The 22903-nt window shown below is 45.0% G+C and overlaps 1 protein-coding gene across 1 annotated transcript in view; it reads right to left on the bottom strand.

Annotated features, from left to right (window-relative positions):
* Positions 1 to 603: 603 nt before the first annotated feature.
* ece2a (endothelin converting enzyme 2a) overlaps positions 604 to 22903 on the bottom strand; it is a 49427-nt gene continuing 27127 nt past the window's right edge. The window contains exon 3 of the mRNA XM_034029161.3: positions 604 to 5400. Within this exon, the coding sequence (XP_033885052.1) occupies positions 5116 to 5400 (285 nt within the window). The 3' untranslated portion in view covers positions 604 to 5115. The remainder of the gene's footprint in view (positions 5401 to 22903) is intronic.

Genomic DNA, 22903 nt, shown 5'->3' with positions numbered 1-22903 from the left:
CATTACATATCCTATGAAGATGATAAGGAGCTGAACTCAAACACACTGCTACTATAACTATATTGTTATGATAACTTACTCTAATTTTGGTAGCCGCAAAAGTGAAGTCTAAATGTATGTATCAAATATAATGTATAGCAGGTAATGTTCTGAATTTGTCATAGAAAATTCTTAATTGTATTAATACTTGTACTGTGATTCTTGAAATGTATTTTTTGTTTACGACTGTCTGCTAAGAAATAAATAAATAATAATAATAATAATAATAATAATAATAATAATAATAATAATAATAATAATAATAATAATAAAGAGAAATGAACGTGCTACTGCACGGGTTCATACGGGAATGTTAATAGATGCAATATTTTTCACTGCACTGCGCGGTGAGTCACATGTGTCTCAGTTACACAATGCAATGAACTGTAACGACCCCCGAGTGGCCAACGAACAACGACTGATAAAGGGGTTCGGGATGAATCATTCAGGTTCGTGGAGCACAGGAACACAACGTGCCTCTCTATGCATTAAAAAGGAGCGGGACATTTCTTTATTTCTGAACATGCAAAATACGTTTAAAAAAAAGTGCAAACCACTGGTTTATTTAAAAAAAAAAAGTTTATAGGTGTTTGCGAGTTGTCAATTACACACACAGATATGAGACTCTGTATCGACGGTACTCTCTGTCATCGAAAAATAAAATGTTTATTACAATTCTCCAGGATTGTACTGCTGGGACCGCGATTATTACATAATATACTGTACTGTTCCATAATACATATATGGAAAGGAATGTGCCAAAATGCAAAACGTGTAATAAACACAAATATGAATACAATATTAATGAATATAATATAAAACAAAGTCATATTATTTGATTGGAAACTATAGGAGGGTTAACAGATTACTAGAATGTCAGTAAGCAACATTTAAATATAACATCTAAAAGAGAAAAATATCGAAATTCAATAACATTAGGAGCAGAGTCTGAACATACAGAATCACTGAGCTGTTGTGTTTTCCAGTTTTTAATAATAGGATGTATATAATATATTATTTTCTCATACTACAGTATTTTTCTATTTTGTCCTAAGAGAGCACTGGTCCGAACAGAACGATGCTTTCTGTTTGAAAGAAAGTGACAGAAATGTGTCTCAATTGTGGTCCGGTGTTTACGGAGCTGGCGACAAGAAGACTTTATTGTATTGAGTTTAAAAATGCTTAAACTTCCCTTCTCTTGAATATTATTATTTAACCAGATGTGATTGGTTTTCCACGTTCATTGGACCCGATAACTTAACATTCTACCGCTATTCAATGCACACACACACACACACACACACACACACACACACACACACACACACACACACACACACACACACACACACACACACACACACACACACAGCTGTTTGCATTCAGACAGGACCACACCTGTGACCTTCTCGTCTCCGGAGGGAAGCTTGCTACATGTTGAGCCTCCAGTATCTCTGATAGCAGCTCGGATCCCAATCAACAGCAACGTGCCAGTCAGCAGCCCACCAATTAACACAGGGTAGCTGCCGGGGGACAGGCCAGTAGTGCTCTCTCTCCTCACGCCTGCATTGTAATCCGAATGCTTAAACACAACATCTCATTAATACAGTAATGCTTCAGAGCAGGATAGTCATGGAACAGAAGAAGGGAATATCTTACAGGATGCAGTAACGCCTGATCATTACAGAGCAGGATAGTCATGGAACAGAAGCAGGGAATATCTTACAGGGTGCAGTAATGCCTGATCATTACAGAGCAGGATAGTCATGGAACAGAAACAGGGAATATCTTACAGGGTGCAGTAATGCCTGATCATTACAGAGCAGGATAGTCATGGAACAGAAACAGGGAATATCTTACAGGGTGCAGTAATGCCTGATCATTACAGATCAAGGTTTTGGGTTTGCTATGCAGTACTGGGGTCTGCCTTCTCTCCTCAGGTTATTCACCTTGCTGTAAGAAATGCCTCTTGATGGTGCTTATCTGAGGATGCTAACATGACCTGCACATACTGTACATTACACATAAACAAAATATGCATTGTTCTGGTGTCTACGCAGGGCTAGTTCTAACACAGACCCCACGGAGGTGGTTGATGCAATCTCTGCTGTTACCCTGTGCTGTAAAATACTCTCAGCTATGGTTTACCTCGGCTGGGTACAGACTGATCAAATCAACCAGCTTCTTAGAAGTTTTAAACTAAGAACCATTCAGCTCAGAGTAATGAAACTTGGAGATGGAGAAATTAAATGACGATCAAAAGGATTCTTAGACCACGGCGATGGGCCCTGCAGTGTTTTTTCAGATACACATGGAAACCATCAAGGAGACAGGACCGTAACTACGGCAGAATGCAGCTTTCTCACAGAGAGCCACTGCACAGATGGCATCCTTTAAATGGGCTGGGCTGATACTTCCACACTGCCTTTGACACATTGACTATTCGTATTTCATTTTCACATTGGCTGTAGGGATGTTTGGTCTGCACTGCAGAGTGCTCCTCTATTAATAAAGATTCACCCTGTCTCAGTGCCTGCTCACTGTTCAGGTGCACCAGTCCCTGTGTATTCAGTGTTAGGTCAGCTGTCCTAGTCCTGCAGGCAATGTTCCAGCAGTGACCAGCGCTTTTGCATAAGGTTGTCTCATGATGTGTCCTCTACCATGTATTGCTCGACACTTCCTAATAATGTGGCCACACCCTGTATCTTCAGGATGCAACTGGACTGTGCGCTCAGTGTGCAGGAGATACCTGTGTGCCGTTCAATGCAGATTACCTGCTCTGTATAAGCCCAGTGCTCACCTTCATTAACCTGCACTGAATCTAGCCTGCAGCTGCTGTTTTGGGAGTAAAGCCACTTGGAAAGATCTAACATTTCCAGTGATGCTCACATGCCAGCGTGATAAAGAACAAGCACAGAATATTCTGGTACGTTCTCTGATGGGAGCAGGTTTTTTTTTTTTTTTTTTTTAAAGCATGCCAGCCACACAGCAGAGGACGTTACAAATCCTTTACAGTTCAGAAACAGACAGGCTACAAACAGAGATTGCAAAACAGCAAACTATTTCTTATTTTCTCTGTAAGGCATCTAAAGCATGGTGCCGACACAGATTCTCTAGCTAGATCAGTATTAAATGTTTTGATCTGCAACAGAGCTATCTTCAGGACTTTGCTGAATGTTGATCCTGAGTGAATAACCCATTCTTTCACAGCCTCTATTTTCTATACCTGCTGCTCCACCAACCAACCCGATTCCAAGCTCCTCTCGAGGAAGCCCAGGAGCAGCTTCCCAGCCTCCTCCTCCTGCTGCTGCACAATGCTGTACGATACTCTTCATCTCAGCATTCACACACACAGCACAATGCTGTACGATACTCCTCATCTCTGCATTCACACACACACAATGCTGTACGATACTCCTCATCTCTGCATTCACACACTACACAATGCTGTACGATACTCCTCATCTCTGCATTCACACACACACAATGCTGTACGATACTCCTCATCTCTGCATTCACACACTGCACAATGCTGTACGATACTCCTCATCTCTGCATTCACACACTGCACAATGCTGTACGATACTCCTCATCTCTGCATTCACACACTACACAATGCTGTACGATACTCCTCATCTCTGCATTCACACACACACAATGCTGTACGATACTCCTCATCTCTGCATTCACACACTACACAATGCTGTACGATACTCCTCATCTCTGCATTCACACACACATATTTTCAATGCAATGTTGTACAATACTCCTCATCTCTGCATTCACACACTGCACAATGCTGTACGATACTCCTCATCTCTGCATTCACACACAGCACAATGCTGTACGATACTCCTCATCTCTGCATTCACACACAGCACAATGCTGTACGATACTCCTCATCTCTGCATTCACACACAGCACAATGCTGTACGATACTCCTCATCTCTGCATTCACACACAGCACAATGCTGTACGATACTCCTCATCTCTGCATTCACACACTGCACAATGCTGTACGATACTCCTCATCTCTGCATTCACACACAGCACAATGCTGTACGATACTCCTCATCTCTGCATTCACACACAGCACAATGCTGTACGATACTCCTCATCTCTGCATTCATACACAGCACAATGCTGTACGATACTCCTCATCTCTGCATTCACACAGCACATCTTTTCAATGTCCTCGAACACTCAATTTCTGTTGATGTTCCCAGCAGTTACGGAGCGTGTAAAAATGTCTCAGCTCTGTGTGAGCTTTCTTCTCAACACTTGTAGTTCTCAAATTAGGCACTATTGGGTGAAACATCTGTTGAACAGGAAGACAATATGGTAACACGGTAATAAAAACAAAAAACAAAAAGCAGTCTGAAAATGAAGCTGGATTTCATAGATTCTGACTTGTTTTGCAATGGTGCAGTTCTCTGCATAATTATAAACACGTCATCTCTTTAAAAACAATGAACACATTGTACAAGTTTTAAAAAGCATGGATAGAAAATGCAAGTAAAAAAGTCTCATTTTCTGTCTTAAAAATAGACTGTAATTACATTTGAGTAGAGAATTAAAAAGAAATGATTTGTGGTTTATTAATGGCTTTTCGCCTCACAGCCACAGTTCAGCACGGCTATATTTAAGCCAATGAATCACTTCAGTCTTCATTTTCCATTTCACTCAAACAAATATATTACATATCTGAGACAATCACATGGCTACACTGTACCCAGTCAGATGATATCTCCCTCAATAATGCAGGGAATTCTGTTTCTTATACTGGGCATGTCAACCCCCACATGCATGTTGAAGCTGGTCTGTGATGGGGTTTGAACCATCTTAGTTAGGGAAGAATACTAATTTTGAAAAACGTTTTGCAATATTCTATTTTACTTTCAGTTAATGTTTATTTTGATGGACATCACAATTGTACTTCTGACTGATTCTGCTTGATTTCTCCTAGTCCTGGTCAGGGGTGATGGGGTCCTTCAGGTGAGACATGGACACCCCTCCTGTAGTATCTCTGTTCGGTGGGAATTGCATATCTCTGATATCTCTGGAGGCCCCTGTGCCTCAGACCTGGATATTGTTGAGGAAGTCCTCAGTGTCTGGGATCTGCAGGGTCGGGGGGGGCTGCAGACCCTCTCCCTCGTCCAGCCTCGACTGCAGCACTCGCTCCTCTGGGGACAGGGCCTCCCCCTTGGTCATGACGTACAGGAAGTAGTGGAAGCCACTGCCGTAGGTGTCGTGACGGACAGACCAGCCGAACTCCTCCCGCGCGTACTGCTGCTTACGGAAATGAGGCTGAGCGAAGGTGATGGAGATGAATCGCCCGCCCGGCTTCAGCACCCTGCTCACCTGGGGAGAGAAGAGAGGAGCAAGATCAGAAGCAGACACAGCCAGGATCTCTAACAACAGCAATTAGATCTGCTAGGAGGGGCCTCTTCACGCGTGGGATTACCAATTTTAAGCGAAAGAAAAACAGTTGATTGCTGTGTTCCATGTCAGCGGAACATTTGCTGTGTTCCATGTCAGCGGAACATTTGCTGTGTTCCATGTCAGCGGAACATTTGCTGTGTTCCATGTCAGCGGAACATTTGCTGTGTTCCATGTCAGCGGAACATTTGCTGTGTTCCATGACTGGGGTTTTCTTGGAATCTCTTCTTTGCTGCTCTCTCTTATCATGTGATGGTGTCTCTCAGATCATTTATCCTCCTGTCTAAGTGTGACATCATTATTAATTCACGGACCCCAATATGTGCATAAAGCACGGGCAGGCCTTAACATCTCAGAATTAATAGACTGTTAATAGTCTCTCTCTCTCACTCACTTCCTCATCCTGGAAAAATAATTCTAACAAATTCAGAACAAAACTGGAAAGCCCTCCTACTGTCAGTGATAATGAATGAAGGGCAGTGAAGCCTGGGATCTTAAAGGGATTTGATCTCCGCTCCAGACTTCAGGGATTTCATTAGCAGTCAGACAGGAGAGTGAGACTTTCTTTTAGTATTTCTATAAATGATGTTCAGCAAAGCAACCGTTCTGCAACTAGTGGTTAGAGCTGAGGGTCTGGCATGGAGGCAGTGTGGTCTAGTGGATAGAGCTAAGGGTCTGGGAGGGAGGCAGTGTGGTCTAGTGGTTAGAGCTGAGGGTCTGGGAGGGAGGCAATGTGGTCTAGTGGTTAGAGCTGAGGGACTTGGAGGGAGGCAGTGTGGTCTAGTGGTTAGAGCTGAGGGACTCGGAGGGATGCAGTGTGGTCTAGTGGTTAGAGCTGAGGGACTCAGAGGGAGGCAGTGTGGTCTAGTGGATAGAGCTAAGGGTCTGGGAGGGAGGCAGTGTGGTCTAGTGGATAGAGCTAAGGGTCTGGGAGGGAGGCAATGTGGTCTAGTGGTTAGAGCTGAGGGACTCGGAGGGATGCAGTGTGGTCTAGTGGTTAGAGCTGAGGGACTCAGAGGGAGGCAGTGGTTAGAGCTGAGAGACTTGGAGGGAGGCAGTGGTTAGCTTGTAGTTTTTTCCCCAGATCCTATACTAATTGTTTTCCATATGCATCCCTACCTATACACTTAATGAACTATGGACCCACAAGATCCCTTGCGATTCTTAATGAACAACAAGCCTTTACTCAATCATGATGTAGTGCACAGTGCACCTGTCCAGCCATCTCTGAAAGAAGGGTCTTGGACAGATATGAATGGATGGTGTGACCGTGTCCACTACTGAGACTGGGGAGCCCTGGCATATTCCATGGGCTCAATGAAGTGAGTGAATCACAGATCCCCTTCCCTCGCGGAGCACAGCTTGGAAAAGAAACAGCAATACAACTCCAATGCAGAGACATGCCAATGCAGAGAAACGCCAATGCAGAGAAAAGCCAATGCAGAGACACGCCAATGCAGAGAAACGCCAATGCAGAGACACGCCAATGCAGAGAAACGCCAATGCAGAGAAACGCCAATGCAGAGACACGCCAATGCAGAGAAACGCCAATGCAGAGAAACGCCAATGCAGAGAAAAGCCAATGCAGAGACACGCCAATGCAGAGAAACGCCAATGCAGAGACACGCCAATGCAGAGAAACGCCAATGCAGAGAAACGCCAATGCAGAGAAACGCCAATGCAGAGAAAAGCCAATGCAGAGACACGCCAATGCAGAGACACGCCAATGCAGAGACACGCCAATGCAGAGAAAAGCCAATGCAGAGACACGCCAATGCAGAGACACGCCAATGCAGAGACACGCCAATGCAGAGACACGCCAATGCAGACATGTCAATGCAGAGAAACACCAATGCAGAGACACGCCAATGCAGAGAAACGCCAATGCAGAGACACGCCAATGCAGAGACACACCAATGCAGAGACACGCCAATGCAGACATGTCAATGCAGAGCGTGCTGGGAGAGATGCTTTCTTTCTTTTATTCTCAGTGTAAAAGTGAATTTGAAATCAGCCTCTTTCCATCCCACAGCACTCATAGCCTGCAGCCTGCAGCCTGACACTGGGACTCTGAGAGATGCTTCTCCTGCTTCTTCCTATCGTAATTAGAGACACTGCATGTGTATACAAACACAATCTGGTTAGACACATTAAACGCTTCATTCCTTCCTAACTATTCTTTACAAGTAATGAACTTTAAGCAAATCTGCCAGAAATCACACAAAGCAATCAATAATGCCAGATAAAAACTGCATTTTAAAACACTGTTGAATCCAAGTGCACATGTGGGCTAATGCAGCCAGCTTTCTGTTGCTAATGTGTCTATGTGTCTATGCTATTGCCTGGAGGACAGGCCCAATGGCTTAATGTGTCAGGCTCAATGAGTTCTTGGGCAGGTATCTGGCCAAAATTGATTATTTGACACATTTTGTTTAATAAACAACTGCAATACACATACAAGTGTTTTTTTTCTTCTTTTTTTCTTATATTTAATGCATGTGTAGAATTCACAATGCCAATCACTGAACGAGTTCCCTGTTTTATCCAGGGTCACCGACAGAGGCGAAGGATGTGGTATTCAAATGACCAAACATAATCCCTCAAGAAGTTACAGCAAAAGAAAGAAATCAGTCCCATGAAGATCTGTGTATGTGCTGTGCAAGGCTGAGGCTCTGATGCTGACAGAACCGCTTACCGAATGGAAGTGTACAAGCCACCAGTCACAAAGCTAAAGCTCCCACCAGTTTAACTGGGGTATCGGCCATAGCTTTGAGGAATACAAAAGAAAGAAGCTTACGACAAAAAGTTAGTCCTGTTTTCTTCCAGACTGGAAAAACTAAACAACAACACACATCAATACGTCTGCATTTGAAAAGAAGTAGGCCAGTGATCTCTGTGCAAACAACAACAGCTAAGGTATTGCAGGGACTGAAAACTGACATGTGGCACCTAATCTGCAGGTGTCTCACACAGCTTTACTCTTAAATACATGAAAAACAAAGAATCTGAACCATTTCCCTGCCCACAAACATTTTCACAGAGAACTGTGTTCTACAACAACTTGTATTACTTCCACAGAAATGCACTGATCCTGCATCTGTTCCCTAGGGCTTCGGATTCAAAACCTGAATACAGAATATTTCAATAAACAATACACTGCATCTTAGAATAGTGATAACCAAGGCTTCAGAATATCTTACTTTAATCAGACTGAACATCCTTCTCTATGACTCCCCTTTCACTGCAAAGACAATGAACAATATACAGTAATTATGCATGGCTGGATATGCCATTGCACTCATGCTTCACATGACTTATGAAATGCTATATTTGCACAGTAATTCCCTATTTCCCATGCGTACACTATGCATTTGCCATGCTTTATCATGTTTAACCCTGTTCCACTATGCTATACTACACTTTGCTGTACTTTTACAATGGCATAGCTCAGTTGACTTATATGAGGGATGAGTGAAAGTGTTTCCCCTGGAGCAGGATGTGATCCAGAACCTCTCTGATGCCATGCCCAGGGCACATGCCAGTGCCTACAGGAGAGTCCATCCTGTGTTTTACAGCAGCCACAAGTATATCGTAACTCAGCAGGATCTGGCTCTGCAGTTTGCTGATAATCAGTGCAATCATCCGTTGCAAACAAAAGAATCGAACCGTGAATCTGAAAACCTCCCTCTCTTAACCGGCAGTGGAAGAGGGTATTTTTATTCATGCACTTGAAGAGATTATCCATAATTGATAAAGTTCATCTCGCAGCATTCATTCAGAAAGCTGCCTTGTTTTAGGGCTGGCCTCTGCGGGTCACGCTGTACAGATCTCGACAGCTCCACGCTTTGAACTGTCAGCAAAGATTAACAGAGGACTGCAGAGAGAGGACTGCAGACTGCAATTACCAGCAACTCTAAATAATACATCAAAGAGCAATCACACTCCCACCCACACTGTCAGAGAGGATGCACAGTGTACAGTAGAGCTATCTACTGGAGAGAGTGAAACATCTGGATATACAGTGTACAGTAGAGATATCTACTGGAGTGTAACTGTAACCCAGTCCATTCCCAGCACAGTTTCTCTGATGGTGCCCAGCTCCCCACTTATTTCAAATTCGACTGAGCTATCCCAGCTCTCCCAGAGGTTGGCACAGCTAATTGTATCCACATTTTTCTCTTTTCTTTTCATCTGAAATAACTCTATTTTTGCTGTAGCCCAGTTCCACCGGGAGCCTTCTCAGAGGGTTGTTTTAATTATTGAACTACTTTTCCGACCTGCAATATTAGATTAGATCTATTTTACATTTACTCTCCCTCTCCCTCAATTTAACTCACTCTGCCAATACAAATAAGTCAGCTTTTTCAATCAAGTGCTACAGTACAGTGAATCTATTTACTACATACAGCTCCATAATAGAAATGTTAATGGTTTCTATTGAACTCACACAAGGTAATCAGTAATTCAAGACACAGATATGAAGAAATATCTTGTTGTAATAGTTTGTTGTTCCAACAGTTCAATGTACTCACTTCCACCTGAAGCTGTCTAACAATGCTAACATGTCCACTGTCTTTGATTTGATTCAGTGGTGCTGTGCAATGCTAACATGTCCATTGTCTTTGATTTGATTCAGTGATGCTGTGCAATGCTAACATGTCCATTGTCTTTGATTTGATTCAGTGGTGCTGTGCAATGCTAACATGTCCATTGTCTTTGATTTGATTCAGTGGTGCTGTGCAATGCTAACATGTCCATTGTCTTTGATTTGATTCAGTGGTGCTGTGCAATGCTAACATGTCCATTGTCTTTGATTTGATTCAGTGGTGCTGTGCAATGCTAACATGTCCATTGTCTTTGATTTGATTCAGTGGTGCTGTGCAATGCTAACATGTCCATTGTCTTTGATTTGATTCAGTGATGCTGTGCAATGCTAACATGTCCACTGTCTTTGATTTGATTCAATGGTGCTGTGCAATGCTAACATGTCCACTGTCTTTGATTTGATTCAGTGGTGCTGTGCAATGCTAACATGTCCATTGTCTTTGATTTGATTCAGTGGTGCTGTGCAATGCTAACATGTCCACTGTCTTTGATTTGATTCAGTGATGCTGTGCAATGCTAACATGTCCATTGTCTTTGATTTCCTCTTACCTCATATCATGCACAGCTGTGACCTTTCAACCCTGCTAGCACCACCTGTCCTATAGTATAGTATAATATATACTGTATAATACGAGGTAAGGAAAAGGCAAGAAAATATCTATAATAAATGCTAACTGTCTTGAAACGGTAAACAAGCATGATGGGGCCACTTACTGTTAATTGTAATTTCACTGCAGCAGAGCAATCACTGCCCTCAAATTAACTGATCCAATTACACCTTCTTATAACACAGATGTGGATTTGGATCTGTTTAGCTTTGCAGATGTGGTTTGTGTTATTCATCAAACATGGTTGGAAGTGTGAAGTACTGTAAATATCCGCTCTTCAGGGGCATTAACAGCTTAAATGTCAACAGGCATTCAGTGAAAGTGATTGGAAATTACAGAGCAGCACAGGCTGCAGTAAAGGGGTGGAGCGTCCCCACACAAGACAGGCTATTGTTTATAGGACAATTTACAAAGAAACGCACAATTTATTCTTAAACCACATGCAGAAGCCCTTCTTCAACAGGAGATCCTCTGGCGAGTTGCAGTTGGAATCTACAGAGTTTATTGTTTAAGTTGACCACATGATTCTTTACTCCCCTCCTGGGGCTTGAAGCACTGCGCCCACCTCTCCCAATCCCAGTCCAGTGCAACTCTAAACCAAGCAAGCATGCTGAAGAATCAGCCCGTCTCGGAACAGCACTTCTTCCACAGCTGGCTCCAGCGGTTTAATCCCAGCTGATTTGCTATTTCTATTCCAGGCGCCTCCTTAACAGATGAACAGTTGATTTACTACCTCCCCCCCCCCCCTCTCCTCCAGGGACTTGGGGTGACCTGCGAAAGAGACACCAGCTCAGCTCAGCTCAGCTTAGTGGTGCCACACTGAGACAGGCCAGGTGGTTCCACAGGATTCCCCAGACCCAGATGCACCATGTTCTCCTCCTAGCTTTACTACCTACTGAAGATCCCACTGTCTTATGTAAGATCCTAATGTAATTGTTGGTTTAATATTGATTTGATTTATTATGGTCATAGTCTAAACGATGCCTTCCATCCATGCAAGGCTCTTCACTGCAACATATATTAATATACATTGCAGGATAATGGTTGCAGTGAAACGGAAAACCTGCACACAGAACTGCTCTACTTCTCGTGAAGCAGCTCCTTTCATCCCTGTCAATTCCCCTCTGTAACTCTCATCTAAGCTGAGCTGCCCAGTGATTGAGGGACTCTCATTTCAATGGAAGCCTGTAAGAGGAGCAGGGGACTCGAACCCGCTGGACCTCCCTGACTGAACAATGCTGGCCCAGGAGCTGCCCCCAAGGGAACCCAATCTGCTTCAGCACACAAAGGAACCTCAACCAATTACCTGCCAATGAAATCATGGAAACAACAGAGATGCAAGACAGACACAGTGGAAGAGAGTCTGTGTCCACGACTCCTCTGAGAGATGTGCTTGAGAGAGGCCAATCCTGGCTTGGTGGCTCCACACAATTAAAATAAAAGAACTGAATGTTTGTTTGTTTCTTCTTTCATGCAGCAGCAATCCAAGGCTTGTGAACTGACTTTATTAAAGCCATCACTATCAGTGCTAGCTGTGTTCCCGAGGTAGCGTTTCATTTCTCTGAAGATGCTCTGTTGAATGGAGTTCTGATTTGGTAGCCATGCCATTGACTGTACAGCATGCCCAGATCACAGGCTTATCCAATCAGCCTTGTTTCAAGACCTATAGCCTGCCCTGTGGTCCCGCCAGTGTTGTGTGCTGCTCTGCCGTTACAGATTCTGTCCCCTGTCGACATTACAGAATACATGCCAATGACTACATTTGCCTCACCATAAACTCTTGTCCTTGTATCCTTAAGGAGGGAGATGATATTAAGGCTCAGAGCTGCGTGGAGAAAGCTGCTGTAACCAGGACAGTGACCACCTGTCACTGTTTACAGCCTGAAAAACAGAGGCAGGGTTAGCCAGCAGCAGCCGAGGCATGACGCCAGGCACAGCATGCTTATTAATACTTAACTGCAAGCATGCTGTTTAAAACCCGCCCTCTTCAGCACTGTCATTAACAGCACTGTTGAGAATCACTTCTCATGGTCAACTATACCAGCAGCCACTGAGCCTTTCCACATTTCCACACCAGAGCCTCCTAATTACTCAGCGATGATGGCGAAAAACAAACACTCCAAAAACAGCTTTTGATAAAGTGCAAGAGGTACACTATTTAATTATCTATTCATTTATAAAACAAAAGTGGAGCCGGTAACGTTTCAAAGGTGGAACAGCAAAACTCACGCGCGATAGCTTTCACATGCACCTAGGTTTTGACAGTGAGTGTGTGTGTGTGTCTAATATATATATATATATATATATATATATATATGTTTCGGATGAGGTCCTGTAGGCATTCTTGTTCTCGCTGCCCTTGTCCAGTCTTGCTGAGGCCGGCTCTGTGGTTGCAGTCCTGGGGCTCGGCTTTGCTCATCAAGCTCAGCGGGTCTCTGGCTGACAGACAGAGGCGTCCGGCTCAAGATAATTCAAAGCGCCTCCAGTGACTATCCTGATAAAGCTTAAGGGTCTGCAATATGGTCACCAACAGCAATACAGATAGTGCTGCCATTCATTTATTTAGGCATCACATTGTATACACCTATACCTATAGGACTGCTGACTTTAAACACTGGAGCTAAACAGGGTCATAAGACTACTGGCTCTTCTGTGGCCACATTAAGTACATTGCAACTGTGCATAATAACACTATCTGTGTGTAAGTACACCTGTATTCATGAAGTAATTGCGATGTAAATACACAGTCAGGCACTTCATGGAAAGTGTTTGTGATTATTTTTGATATTACTCCTTTCCACCAGCTGGCCAGTTTGAGTGTGTGCTCCCAACCCCCCCTTTATCCACTCACCTGCAAGTTAAATATTCAAACGTTCTGCATTAATGATGCAAGTCAAACAAGGTATTTTCCTGTATTAAAATGATTCAATAAAACAAAAGGTAATGCTTCTCGAAATCGCTTCAAAAAGTATGACTCAGTTTTCCCTGAAGCATGAACGGTCAGCTAGTTTCCATAGAAACCTGTTGCTATGGAAACCTGACGAGGCCCAGCAGCACATAAAAGGAAACTGAGGCCTCCGCATTGGAAATCATATTTTTGATTCATTTTATTACATTTGTTTGAATTCTCTGCTTCTATACGTATCACCCACTTGGATAAACTCATTTAGTGAGCTGCTCATCATTTATTAAGGAAAGAGATCGGATCAAGGCTGGGCCTGTTCAGAATCTCATTATCTCAGTGGTTTCAACATGTAGCAATACGAAAACAACACAGGAAACGTATCAGACAAAGTCTTCCTCACTGTCTCCAGTGTGGTAATGCATGGCAGTGATAACCTGTCTGTCTCCAGTGTGGTAATGCATGGCAGTGATAACCTGTCTGTCTCCAGTGTGGTAATGCATGGCAGTGATAACCTGTCTGCCTCCAGTGTGGTAATGCATGGCAGTGATAACCTGTCTGTCTCCAGTGTGGTAATGCATGGCAGTGATAACCTGTCTGTCTCCAGTGTGGTAATGCATGGCAGTGATAACCTGTCTGTCTCCAGTGTGGTAATGCATGGCAGTGATAACCTGTCTGCCTCCAGTGTGGTAATGCATGGCAGTGATAACCTGTCTGTCTCCAGTGTTCTAATGCATGGCAGTGATAACCTGTCTGTCTCCAGTGTGGTAATGCATGGCAGTGATAACCTGTCTGTCTCCAGTGTGGTAATGCATGGCAGTGATAACCTGTCTGTCTCCAGTGTGGTAATGCATGGCAGTGATAACCTGTCTGTCTCCAGTGTGGTAATGCATGGCAGTGATAACCTGTCTGTCTCCAGTGTGGTAATGCATGGCAGTGATAACCTGTCTGCCTCCAGTGTGGTAATGCATGGCAGTGATAACCTGTCTGCCTCCAGTGTGGTAATGCATGGCAGTGATAACCTGTCTGTCTCCAGTGTGGTAATGCATGGCAGTGATAACCTGTCTGTCTCCAGTGTGGTAATGCATGGCAGTGATAACCTGTCTGCCTCCAGTGTGGTAATGCATGGCTTCCAAAAAAATTTAGCATTGGCTTGAACAAACACTATGGTCAAGAAAAAAGTTTGAGGAGCGGCCTTATTGACATATGAAGCAGGTGTGCTTGTGCATAAACAGAGAGGACTACTCGACCAACAGATCCCTTGACGAAAGCCCAACACTCAGCCCCCGCAAGTTTAATCTTGAGCTGCAGTGTGGGTACAGCACGCTAGCTGAGTGGGTGAAGCACGCTAGCGGAGGATGATCCATCCAGATTGATGCTTGCCAGAAAAGCAGACAGCCTGCATTTAAGATAAGAGAGCAAGAGAGAGAGAGACAGAGAGAGAGAGACAGACAGAGAAAGAGAGAGTAGCAAATTAATTAGCACCGCTGTTTCAAAGCTGTCAGAAAATGAGGTCAGCTTTGAAGATGAGCTGCACCATAACTCTCTCACTGAAATAAGTGTGTGGAGGACTAAGCTCTGCCTTCCACCAGCTCCACTCATCAAGGAGATGATCTATCCCAGTGCCCGGAGGCAAAGCACAGCCCAGCAGGAGAGTCACATGCCAACTGTGCTGCTGCAGTTTAAAAGCAAGGCTTGATAGCATCTCGGAGTTAGCTTCTGTGAACATCTACCAAACTTCTATATTAAATATATATTCTACATTATACTATTCATCTTTCAGCTCCACTAATGACACTTATTACAAAGCCCTGAGGACCATCTCAACCAGATTATGTTGCTGACCGTTTGTATTTCAGAATAAAGCGTTTCTTTAGATGTGTGCAGATTTTAGGTATAGATGAATATCAAACTGCCACCAGGAATAAACAGCCACTCTAAACAGTTGGCTACATGCCCTTAGCTCCTAGTACAGTACAAGTTCACCACTGAAGGGCATTTGCTAGGTGCTGAGCTAGTGCAGCGTCATGCTTCAGTTAAGTAAAAAATACAACTGCGATAAACTACTTCACTGAAGCTAAATATGAAAACCATTAATATGTTAAATGAGAAAATGTTTCCCTACAAAGGCTCTTCATTTCCCTGTGTGCATTACAGCTCCTGTAAACATGCTTTCCTGCGAAGCCTCTGTCTGGTTTATCATGCAAAGGGAAGAGGACTCCTGTAGTGTCTCCCCCCCGCCCCAGTGCACAGCCTGGATGTTAAAATCCAGGTTCCCGTCGTCCCAGTCTGTCTCATTACAAAACCATCTATACCAAAAACTGGAAGATGTCAAGTCCCAAGCGAAAACCGCTGTCACAATCCATGCCCTGCCTACTGACTGTGTAACTAAACTGTGGGCACCGCCAAACACACCCCGGAACTGATGAAACGTCAATCGGCCGAAGCTTAGCTCCGGTTGTGCATGGCTCTGGTGGTCTGCAGCCAGTTCACATCACAAAGCCTCCAGACTAACTGGACATTAGGACATGACGAGAAGGGAGGGCGGACAGCAGTGCTTTTATATGAGGATCATTCAGGACTGACCCTGACTGTAGCCAGTGCTGTTAGATTAGAACTCTTGTTTACAGCCAAAATAACCAAATCCGAACCCTGCTCTTGTATTCCTGTCCTTCCTTCCTTCGCTACTTGATTTAGTTCTTTCTCAGAAGTTCGAGTGTGTGCTTGTGTGCTGTTCAGCAGCGCTAATGAATGTGTCGAGATGTCGCTGGTTAAGCTCTGGTGAGAAGCCACTGCTGGGATCAATAAGCAAGGCTCCATCTTCTGCTGCAGCCTCTTATCCGGTAAATCTCACTAACACAAAGAGCGGGGGGGAGGGGGGAGAGATTAGCTCAAAAGCAAGAGTATACTGCCTCACACCCCCACAAAGAGCAGGGGGAGGGGTGAGATTAGCGCAAAAGCGAGAGTATAGTGCCTCACACCCCCACAAAGAAAACTGCCTTTCTACTGCGCCATTTAAGAGGCTTATAGGCAAGTTGAGGGGGGGGGGGGGGGTCCTCATTATAATTAACATTAAAATGGATATTTTTGTTAACTCTGTAAACAGGATAGCAGTGGAAGCTTATGATTAGAGTGCTGGGCTGCAGTGTGGAAGGCAGTGGGTTTGAGTAGCTCAGTGGTTAGAGTGCTGGGCTGCAGTGTGGAAGGCAGTGGGTTTGAGTAGCTCAGTGGTTAGAGTGCTGGGCTGCAGTGTGGAAGGCAGCGGGTTTGAGTAGCTCAGTGGTTAGAGTGCTGGGCTGCAGTGTGGAAGGCAGCGGGTTTGAGTAGCTCAGTGGTTAGTGCTGGGCTGCAGTGTGGAAGGCAGTGGGTTTGAGTAGCTCAGTGGTTAGTGCTGGGCTGCAGTGTGGAAGGCAGTGGGTTTGAGTAGCTCAGTGGTTAGAGTGCTGGGCTGCAGTGTGGAAGGCAGTGGGTTTGAGTAGCTCAGTGATTAGTGCTGGGCTGCAGTGTGGAAGGCAGGGGGTTTGAGTAGCTCAGTGGTTAGAGTGCTGGGCTGCAGTGTGGAAGGCAGTGGGTTTGAGTAGCTCAGTGGTTAGAGTGCTGGGCTGCAGTGTGGAAGGCAGTGGGTTTGAGTAGCTCAGTGGTTAGTGCTGGGCTGCAGTGTGGAAGGCAGTGGGTTTGAGTAGCTCAGTGGTTAGAGTGCTGGGCTGCAGTGTGGAAGGCAGTGGGTTTGAGGAGCTCAGTGGTTAGTGCTGGGCTGCAGTGTGGAAGGCAGTGGGTTTGAGTAGCTCAGTGGTTAGAGTGCTGGGCTGCAGTGTGGAAGGCAGTGGGTTTGAGGAGCTCAGTGGTTAGAATGATTGCACTACGCAGTGGAAACAAAAGAAACAGAAAAGGACAAAAAATTTTCCAGTCTATATTTATGCAAGCAAACTTAATACATGTTTTCAGTGAGGGTTGTTTGTTTCGTAAAAGAAGTTTTGTCTTAATTGGTGGAAAGTTTAGGCTAACAATCTGCAGGCAGTCTCCATTGCTTTAAAGTTGCAATGTTAGTTTGCGGCTGTCATTTGTTTTTTATATGAAAGTGCTTTGAAGTTTCCCAGTATAGAGTGTGAAGCTGTCTTTCTGCAGGCACACTGCAAACTACATTTGCACTGATCACCATGCAGATCAGCAGCCGTGCTGTCGCTCACAGCTAATGCTCATTTCATACCCTGAAACTGATCATAAAAATAACATCTGCTTTGCAATTTAAATGATTTTGTAGGTTACAGATGCAACAGCAATAAAATAAAACTAATATATAAGAAAACAAAAAAATGTGATCCCCTTTCATTGAGCTCCCTGTTCCCCTGCTGTCACCTCAAATGGACAGATCTCTGGTGATCAGAAATAAACAGACGGTGGGTTTGAGGAGCTCAGTGGTTAGTGCTGGGCTGTGGTGTAGAAGACGGTGGGTTTGACTAGCTCAATGGTTAGTGCTGGGCTGTGGTGTAGAAGACGGTGGGTTTGAGGAGCTCAAAGGTTAGTGCTGGGCTGTGGTGTAGTGTAGAAGACAGTGGGTTTGAGGAGCTCAGTGGTTAGTGCTGGGCTGTGGTGTAGAAGACGGTGGGTTTGAGGAGCTCAGTGGTTAGTGCTGGGCTGTGGTGTAGAAAATGGTGGGTTTGAGGAGCTCAGTGGTTAGTGCTGGGCTGTGGTGTAGAAGACGGTGGGTTTGAGGAGCTCAGTGATTAGTGCTGGGCTGTGGTGTAGAAGACGGGTGGGTTTGACTAGCTCAGTGCTGGGTTGCAGTGCTCTTTCATTCCCTCACTGATTCTCACTGCGTTCTTCAGTGCCGTTTCTCTTGTTCTCTTTCTCTCCCCTGACAGATTTCGAGGGTTGAGATTGGCAGGCACCACTTTTCAGGCTGGATGATTGCTTTTGTATTGGTCCCGCGCACAGGTTCTCAGGGGAACGGCGCGATCTTCACACAGAGAGCTGTGATGAGAGACTAACGAAGCAGACAGAGAGGCTCTCTCTCAGCTCGCCCCCAGGCTCATTAAACCACTCACTCACATCTCCTTCTTGTATTATTATTCCATTATTTTTCTATTCTCCTCTCCAAAGCAAAATGAGGTTTGAAACACTGAAGCAGCAGCAGCAGCAGGGGATGGCAGGCGCTGCATCTGACTGGAGTGCTATTGCCTTGAGCCGATGATTCTTTCAATACCTTCTTTCCGAATGTGGGGGAAAAAAAAAAAAAAAAAACTGGTAAAGGAATGAAGACCTCTTCTCTTTTGTACTTACTTGAAATGCTTCACAACTTATTGTGAAACTAAATTCAGTGTTACAATACTGGAAGCATTTACAACTTGTCTAAACTTGTCAACATCTAAAGATAAATATCTATATCTATATCTATATAAATACAGCAAAGCACATGCAAGTATTGCCAGGGTGCAAAAGAGGTCTTAATTCCTTTACCAATGTGTTTTCAATCCAGACCCACAGGAGCTGCTCTGTATCAAAGACGCACATTTTGTCCAGGTTTTGAACTTGATCCACCAGGACTGGGCAGACTTGAACAGTCAGGTTGTAGCTGCGGTACTGGATCTGATCTGCCTCTCTGCTGGTCGTGTTCAGGGTACATGATTTAAGGTACATGATTTAAGGTACATGATCTGGCAAGCCCTTCACTGAAGGACTCCAAGAATCCTCATTGAATTCCAAATCGTGTGGCCAACAGTCTCTCTGATGGGTGCGCCGGACAGAGCCATGGCAAGTGCTGTGGAAAGAGCTGCTTTTGTGCTTTCACTTGGACTATGAGGTGAAACTGCTTTCATAATCTTCATCCACATTCCCTCTCGTAATCCTCATTCACATTCCCTCTCTTAATCCTCATCCACATTCCCCTCCTCTCATAATCCTCATCCACATTCCCCTCCTCTCATAATCCTCGTCACCCCCTCAAAACAGAAAAGTGTGAGCAGACCACTGCACCAAAGCAGGAATCGCATATTTCATTCCTTCCAATTAATGGCAGCCCTGTAGGCATCTCGCGTTTCCATAGCAACATCACTTAGTCAATACCGGATGCTCGTTTCCATGGAAACCGAGATAAGAGCCGAGCCCCAGTGAATGTTGTGTCTGAAAGTTCTGGATTCCACTCGTTACTGCGGCTGGAACAGTTCCTGCTTTATAATGCTGTGAATGCAGCCAGGCTCACAAGATCATTAAGACTCGGGTAAGACCAGCAGAACCCTAATTATTCCATAACTAAAACCCAGTTAAGGTGTTAAAAATGTTAAATTGATGCAACTCAAGCTCAAGCAGTGAGATATCTAGTGACAGCTGCACCTCTCTGACCAGTATTAGCTTTATTCCTGACCATCTTTTCAAAACATGCAAAGGTTCGAAACCAGGCTATGTCAATGCCGACCATGACCGGGAGTTCCCAGAGGGTGGCGCACAATTGGTCGAGCGCTGCCCGGGTAGGGAGGGCTTAGGTCGGCAGGACAATCCATGGTTCAACGCGCACCAGCGACTCCTGTGGCTGATAGGGTGCCTGTGGGCCTGCTGTGGAGCCATTCAGATCTCTGTTGTCTTCCGGCACTATAGGTCTGATGGCTTCGCTGTGGATCTGCAGTGTGAAAAAAGACGGCTAGGCAGGGACACGTTTCGGAGGACGCGTGTGTCAGCTGCCGTTCCCCGAGTCGCCGGGGGGGTTGCAGCGGTGAACTGGGATTAATAAAAATACAACTGCCGATTCCAAATTGGGGAGAAAAACTGGGGTAAAATCATTCAGCAGTAGAGGTGGATTATTAAACATGTGCTGAAGCTTCCTCCCCCAGTGCCCCTCTCTGACAATGTCTCTCAAATACATGATGCTTTTCCCAGCACTGCACCTTCAATTCTTTTTTAAGTCAATGCAGTGCTACACCTTTAAAAGCACTTGAAGCGGCAAACCCTCCAAACAAAAGCAGCTGGCAGATGTGTCTGGATCGCAGTGTAACCATCAGTACAGGAACAAATAATCCCCTCCTCCTAATCCGCAGAGAACACAGAACGCTGGAACAGAAGGATGGGCTCAGGCGTGTGTGTGTGTGTGTGTCAGTCTCTGTGTTAGCATGTACAATTTGTTCTTGGTTTTCTGTAGAGAACCGTAGAATTTCTTAGCCTTCGTTGCCTAACTCAATAAACTACAGGTATTGAATTAAAAAAATGGAAACACCTGGGTAAATGAGGGACACCAAGTATACTGAAAGCAAGGGCTTCCACACAGGTGTGGCTCATGGGTTAATTAAGCAAACAACATCCCAGCATGCTTAGGGTCATGTATAAAAATGCTGGAGAGGCCTGGTTGCCTATAATTATGGCTAGCATGGCTGCAAGAGGAGACCTCGCTGACTTTGAAAGAGGGGCGTTTGTTGGGGCGCGTTTGGCAGGAGCTTCAATGACCAAGACAGCTCAACTTGCTGATGTTTCATGAGCAACGGTGTCTAAGGTGACATCGGCGTGGAACTCCGAGGGAAAGACATCATCAGCAAAGAGCAACAGTGGGCGGAAGCGCATACTCCAGGATCGTGATATCCGTGCATTAATTTGAAGTGCAAGGCAAAACAGGCGAGCAACTGCAGATCAATTAACTGCAAATTTCAACCTGGGGCGCGAGCAGCCAGTTTCATCAAAAACGGTCCGCCGAGAACTCCACAGAGCAGGATACCATAGTGGCCCAACGCCCTATTAAGTGACTTTACATTGCTGTTTCCATTTTTTTGTTCACTACCTGTATGCATTTCTAATTACTGCTTCATTCCATCTTCCATTGCAGTACCAATATAATACCATTGGATTAACCTGAGGACACTTAGAGATACAGAATAGGGCTATTGCTGCACACCATTCCGATAGCACTCTCCATTTTACATTCAGAACACAAAGCGCAGTTCAGCACGCAGTAGCACAGCTGTCAGTCTCTGTCTGGTTGGGATAGGTTCAGGAATGATGGGGGTCCAGGTCAGAATTATTAGGGGCATCAGCAGAGCCTGCAGGGGCTCGAATACAGCTGGAGAGGGTTGCTGCTGCCTGCATTGGAGATCTGCCAGACCAGGAAACTGCAACAGCAATGTGCTTTGTGTGTCTGGAATGCATTACATAAAACCTATCTAAACAGCAGGCCTGCCTGTTACCATGCCTCTATGACTCAGACTTGAATTCAGTACCTAGCATGACAGAAAGCAGCATCAGGAACTCATTCCAGGTCTTCAATACAAGCACAGAGAATGGAAGCACCTTGCTCGACAATACTGCCTGATCTGCTCACAGAAACAATTAAAGCAGCTTCCAGAACGCAATAGAAACGCCCAAGCATTATCAAACCTGTGGGAATGAGCTCTCATCCAGGACTGCGTGTGTGTCGTAGAATCACACAATCTGGCTTCAATTGCTTCGGCACAGAGTCCTGCTACTGTATGTGTTGTACCAGGGCTGTGCTGTAACTGAGCACCGCGGCAATCCAAACCAAACTTTACCAACACAGCTGGTCTACATCGAGTGACTTATTTTTTAAATACTGCAATAGATATGAAACGGACATGAAGTTATGTTAATACAAAATAGACAAGCGTGCTGCTACAGTCGTTGTCACTGATCCAGTTCAAAAATGGTATTGAGGCGACACCACAGTTTTATGCCAGATAAATGAAGAATAAAAGACACGTTCACAGATGTGCTGTTTGAAGTCCTGGGGAACAGTAAATTGTTACTGTTGCTTTAAGAATTCCAATGCTCTCCTAATGGTTTCTGGTTACATGAACAGTTTTGTTTTTGCCTTTAGCAGTTCGGCAGAGTCAGGAAAGCTGAGTAAGCTGAGCCCTCAGGTCCTCATCTCTCAACTCCAGTGTGACGGATTTGCAGCTTCATCACCCACACTCCACTGCCTCCTGTACGATCTGCAGCCTCACTCACACTCCACTGCCTCCTGTACGATCTGCAGCCTCACTCACACTCCACTGCCTCCTGTACGATCTGCAGCCTCACTCGCACTCCACTGCCTCCTGTACGATCTGCAGCCTCACTCGCACTCCACTGCCTCCTGTACGATTTGCAGCCTCACTCGCACTCCACTGCCTCCTGTGCGATCTGCAGCCTCACTCACACTCCACTGCCTCCTGTACGATCTGCAGCCTCACTCGCACTCCACTGCCTCCTGTACGATCTGCAGCCTCACTCGCACTCCACTGCCTCCTGTACGATCTGCAGCCTCACTCGCACTCCACTGCCTCCTGTACGACCTGCAGCTGATCAGGAATACATTCCCAGCACCTTACCCTCAGAA

The sequence above is a fragment of the Acipenser ruthenus genome, chromosome 12 (genome assembly GCF_902713425.1).
Source record: "Acipenser ruthenus chromosome 12, fAciRut3.2 maternal haplotype, whole genome shotgun sequence".
NCBI classification, from domain to species: Eukaryota; Metazoa; Chordata; class Actinopteri; order Acipenseriformes; family Acipenseridae; genus Acipenser; species Acipenser ruthenus.
The sequence above is the reverse complement of the archived record's forward strand: the minus strand, read 5'-3'. Positions and strand labels throughout refer to the sequence as shown.